The following is a 5,097-nucleotide window of genomic DNA, read 5'->3' as shown; positions in this document are numbered from 1 at the left end:
CACCACCCCCCACCTCTTCCCGCCTCCAGCGGACTGGCCCATTAGGGAGGGGCGGGGCCGGACTCGTTCCCTCCTCTTAGTCCAAGGCTGGGGAGGGCGGGTGAGCCGGCTGGCCCCTCCCCAGGCTCGGAGGAGTGCGCTCGGGGCAGCTTGTTAAAGAGGCGCAGACTGGCGAAGCGAGCGCAGTGCAAGGCTAATACCGGGTGGCGGGCGGAGAGGAAGCCCACGTGTCTCCCAGTAGAGTGGGACTTGGAGCGCCCACCTCCTTACCCTAACGCAAAACTGCCCCTCCCCAAAATCTCCGTCACTTCTTAACCCACTGGGCTGTGTAAATCGAGGGTACTTCCCCCACATCGACCACCAACACCCAGCTAGTCCGGGACCCAAGGCGGGCCAACTTGGCAGAGAAACTTTGCCCTAGGAGAGGCGCTCCGCAAAGAAAAAAAGGAGCACTGCGCATGCGGTGCACCAAATTCAAACAGCTGTTTCCTGAGGCTGCGAGGGAGGGCGGTGGGGAGTCCTGGGGGTTGGGGGACCGCTTGCCCCTGGCACCACCCGCCCCTAACCTGGCGCAGGCCGGGAGCGGCCGGCCCCCTCCAGAGCCATGGTGGACCGGGGACCTCTGCTGACATCGGCCATCATCTTCTACCTGTCCATTGGGGCGGCAATCTTCGAGGTGCTGGAGGAGCCGCACTGGAGGACCGCCAAGGATAACTACGCCAGGCAGAAGATCCAGCTGCTCAAGGAGTTCCCGTGCCTGGGGCAGGAGGGCCTGGACAAGATCCTACAGGTAAGACTGGGCAGCCAGCCGGCCTTGGGGTCCTGGCTAAGCTCAGGGGCTTGCTCTTGCTTTTTTGGGAAGGTGACTCAGTCTCTCCACTTCCCGCCCTGATGGCCCTCTCCATCTTCTGGGAGTGCCTGTTCTAGGGTTCGGGATATGTGTTGGGATGATGGGTGCTGACACTTCGAAGCTTTAGAGAGGGATTGCTGAGAGCAACTCTCTCCTTTCCTCTCCTGTAATAGTTTTCTCCTGGATTCAATGTCTCCTTTCCACTGGGACTATTCTTCCTCCCCTTGGCTAGGGAGGTAGGGCGGAAGGATGGTCCTTTCCTGGGATGTTGTATTTCTGGGGAGCATATTTTCTTTTAGGGGGCAGAAGGGGATGCTACCTGTCTAGAGACCAATTTAGCACACCTCTTTTAAAGCGCCCGCAGTGCACAACGGTACACTGTTAAGCCGGAGTAATACAAAGATGGGCAAAAAATGAGGGAGCCTTTCAAGGAACTTTCTATTTACTGTTTACCGGGAGGGGTTTGGAGCCTTTTAGTCCAGGAATTTTGGAGGCCCGTTTTGGCGAGTCCTAAGGATTGACCCTTCCTTGACCCTGGAATTGGCCCTCTGTTAGCTAGTGTGTGCACCAGTTCATCCGTCTCCTAGGAATGACTAGAAAGGAGGACAAAAGCCTTCGATCGTGCCTTGGAGCCCTCCCTGCCAGCCTTGGGTAGTTCTTGCATCCCCTCTCCACTGCATTACAGTGCACTCTTTCCTCTGTTGCCTCAGTGAGACTGGGGTAAGGAGTTGCAGGGGTGTTGTGTGACTTTGGGGCTCTGGTTCCCTGATCTTGCTCCCACGTGCTGGCCCGCGAAAAGCCTCCAGTCCCCCAGCAGGGCCTCAGGGGAAGGGAGATGGGAAGCAGGTAGGATGTTGTGACTTGATAACTCCGGAGCAGCTCGGGTCTGGGGGTTGGGGAAGGACACCCTCTGGGAGACGGGGTCTGTGGGGAGATCTGTGTGGGGGCGGGGCGGGGCGGATTGTAAGGTTTGTGGCCTCACTTCCCGAGGTGGCTTATCTTCCCCAGACACCGGGGCTTAAAAGTACTACTGTTGGAAAGGAGGAGGTTAAAATGCACCCCCCCCCAGCCAAAACGGAATAAAAAGAAAAACTCTTTAAAACTTAAGTCTCTAAGTTTTGCCTCAGGCATCGCTCCACAGGTCTTTTCTTTAGGGGAACCACGGGGAATTAGGGTGGATTGCGAAGGATGAAATCAGGAATGGGAGTTGAGGGGGGAAAGGGGGTGACTCTAATCTCTGGCCGGTACACACCCCATCGATCCCGCTGACCTCACAGTTCATAGCTACCAACCGCCCATTCTGGGTGGTGTTATCTTTTGGGGAGCTATCTTGCATACCGTGCTAGCATGGGGGCAGGGAAAGACCATTAGCAGTCTGCTCTGGGGTCTTTCAAAGACCTCAGTCTGCTGGTCTGCCCTCCCCCTTCCCTCCTCCCCTCCCTTTGCCCGCAGACAATGGGGGGAAGAGGCTAAGGGGGCCTGGATAATCCTTTGACTATGCAAAGTAGAGAGCTGAGCTGACTGCTGGGGTGTTTGTGTAACTTTCTGGTGGAAGTTGAACGGGAGACTTGTTTTCCCCTAATATCTCTTCGGTGTTGCCTTGGACAAATGGTACACCGAGCCTCAGGTTCCCCATCTTTAAAAGTGTAGAGAATTTGAATAAATTTAACTCAGCTTTACAGCTTATTCTTAGATTATTAGAACCACAAAAGCAGGAATGGTTGTTACAGAAAGTTGTGTTGGGGAGCCCCAGACATTTCTTCCCATTTCTGCTGAGTCTTTTTTATTTTTTAAGTTGTCCTGCACTTCCAGACCCTATTTAGAATTTTCTTGGCAAAGATACTTTAGTGGTTTGTCGTTTTCCTCTCCTGCACATTTGACAGATGAGGAACCTGAGGCAAATATTGTTAGGTGACTTATCCAGAGTCACACAGGTAGTAAGTGTCTGAGACCAGATTTGAATTTAGGAAGATGAGTCTTCTTGACTCCAAGTCCAGCACTCTATCCATTTCACCATCTAGCTGTCCTTCCAGTCTTAAGAATGCAGTTTCTAGTTTTTTAATGTCATTGTGACCGAGGCAGTTCCTGTGGGTGAGTAGAGCCACTAGCAGAATTGGCTTGTGTAGACATGCCTTCTGAAAACAAAGAACCAGAGAGGACTTTCTGTCTTTTCCTTGGGTCTACTGGGGTTCTGATGACCTACCAGAGGAGTTCCACACCCTTTTAATATGCCAGGTCCTACAGAAATTAGATATGGAGGATTGGAGTTTCAAAGTGTTGTTGGGGGAATAAAGATCCTTGGATTGTTAAGGGGGAAGAAGATTTTGGGGAGCCAGTGCTTGATAGTAAACTAGGGCAGCCAGGTGGTACAGGAGATAGAGAGCACCAGGCCTAGAGTCAGGAAGACCAGAATTTAAATCCAGCCTCAGACATTTACTAGCTATCTAACCCTGGGCAAGTCACTTCACCCTATTTGCCTTGGTTTCCTCATCTGTCAAATGAGTTGGAGATGGAAATGGCAAACCACTCCAGTATCTTTGACAAGGAAACTCCAAATGGGGTCACAAAGAGTTGGACATGACTGAAATGATTGGAACCCTTAACCTTCTTCAGTTCCTGGGGTTTCTAACAGTGATTCTTTTCTAAAGTTCATTACTAGTCTCAGCTGATTTAGGAGGGTCGGGGAGGGAGGGAAGAGAGAGGAGAGTGTCACTGGATGATTTCCCTTGAGGAAACAATTTCCCTGGAAAACAAGGTTTCCTCGGAGTTTTCTTTACCTCTTTTGTTTTGCTGGTGGTTGAGAGGGTGCACACCAGGAAGGATTATAAAGCCTTGTTCTCTACTCTAAATGTTTCCCTTTTAGCTGCTACAGGACTGTGATAGGGGAAGGAAGGAAAAAATCCAAGGCTGAATGTGGGAAAATAAATTTCAAAACATGAAGGGAAAAGGGGGGGGGGCATTGTAGAGGGAGGCAGCTGGCTACAGCTGCTGGTGGTACTACATACAGCTGGCTGGCTTCCTTAAGGTGTTTGAACAAATAAAATGCCTCTTAATTCTGAGATCCTGCTAAGACTGTAAACAGAGCTCAGGCCCTCACTATAAAGTGGGCAGGTTACTTGAAAAAGAATTTGGGTATGGCCCAGCTTTGAACAATATGATGGAAGAACATCATAGACACGTCCACACATGCAATGTTTCTCCCCTCTCCTCACCCCCCCACTACTGACCCCCTTTCTTCCTTCAAACTTCCCCCTCCCATTAATGACCCAAATGAAGCACTTCACCAACTTCAGTTTTCCCTGTACTAACCTGCTTATCTCTCCATTATGATCTGTGCTTTAGGCACTGCCTCTGAGCTAGGGAAATAGTTTAGACAAAAAGAATGAAAGAAATCCTCTTCTCTGAGTGGGTAACTGGGCATTGTTGCCCATCTGGCCCCATAGCCATTTACTGAACACAGGAGCACTTAAGAGCCAAGTTTTCCTATTATATCTCAGTGGGATGGAAATTGCTTGAGGATAAGAACTCGGTGTTTTGGGGGTTTCTTTGGTTTTAGTTTCTGTCTGTATCCTGAAGATCTCATACATAAGCAATAAGTGACATTTATCTAGAGTTTTAAGGTTGGCAGAGCACATTACATATAGTATTTCATTTGATCCTCACAATAATCCTGGGAAGTAGGTGTTATTTATTATCATTTTACAGATAAGGAAAACTGAGGCTGAAAGTGCTTAAGTGAGTTGCTCAGATTCACACAACCAATATCCAAGGCAGGATTTGAACTGAGGCCTTCCTGACTTAAAGCACTAGCCATTGTACCCTCTAGCTATTTTGCTTGGTATAAGTAATTGTCAATTTAAGGAACATTTATCAAGTGCCAAAATATGCAAAGTACTATAAGTTCATACCCTCAGATCAATATGGGTGAGGTAAGGGAATAAGAAGAGCAATAATGGTAGCAATGGTGTTTTGCCCTCAGCCACATAAAGCATTTCATTTTGTTGATTTGCAAACAGTTTTCCAAATAGTTATTTGGAATTTAAATAATGCACCTTCACCTAGATGAACTTTCCTGTATTCCTGGTGCTATGATTTGAATGTGATAGTAGTGGAAATAAAGTTAGTTTTCAAACCCAAGGTCAGCTACTTATTATCTATGTGACTTCAGTGCTAATCATTTTTAAATCTACTTATCCAGCCTCAAGCTCTTTGCTGACCTCCAGTCTTGCATCTTAGACTGCTCAGTG

The 5,097-nt window shown here is 48.9% G+C and overlaps 1 protein-coding gene across 1 annotated transcript in view; it reads left to right on the top strand.

Annotated features, from left to right (window-relative positions):
* The first annotated feature begins 139 nt into the window (after positions 1–139).
* The window catches only part of KCNK5 (potassium two pore domain channel subfamily K member 5), a 71,751-nt gene continuing 66,793 nt past the window's right edge, over positions 140–5,097 (top strand). Inside the window, exon 1 of the mRNA XM_001370193.3 lies at positions 140–790. Within this exon, the coding sequence (XP_001370230.1) occupies positions 605–790 (186 nt within the window). The 5' untranslated portion in view covers positions 140–604. The remainder of the gene's footprint in view (positions 791–5,097) is intronic.

The sequence above is a fragment of the Monodelphis domestica genome, chromosome 2 (genome assembly GCF_027887165.1).
Source record: "Monodelphis domestica isolate mMonDom1 chromosome 2, mMonDom1.pri, whole genome shotgun sequence".
Taxonomy (NCBI): Eukaryota; Metazoa; Chordata; class Mammalia; order Didelphimorphia; family Didelphidae; genus Monodelphis; species Monodelphis domestica.
This window is presented reverse-complemented; position numbering and strand designations above follow the sequence as displayed.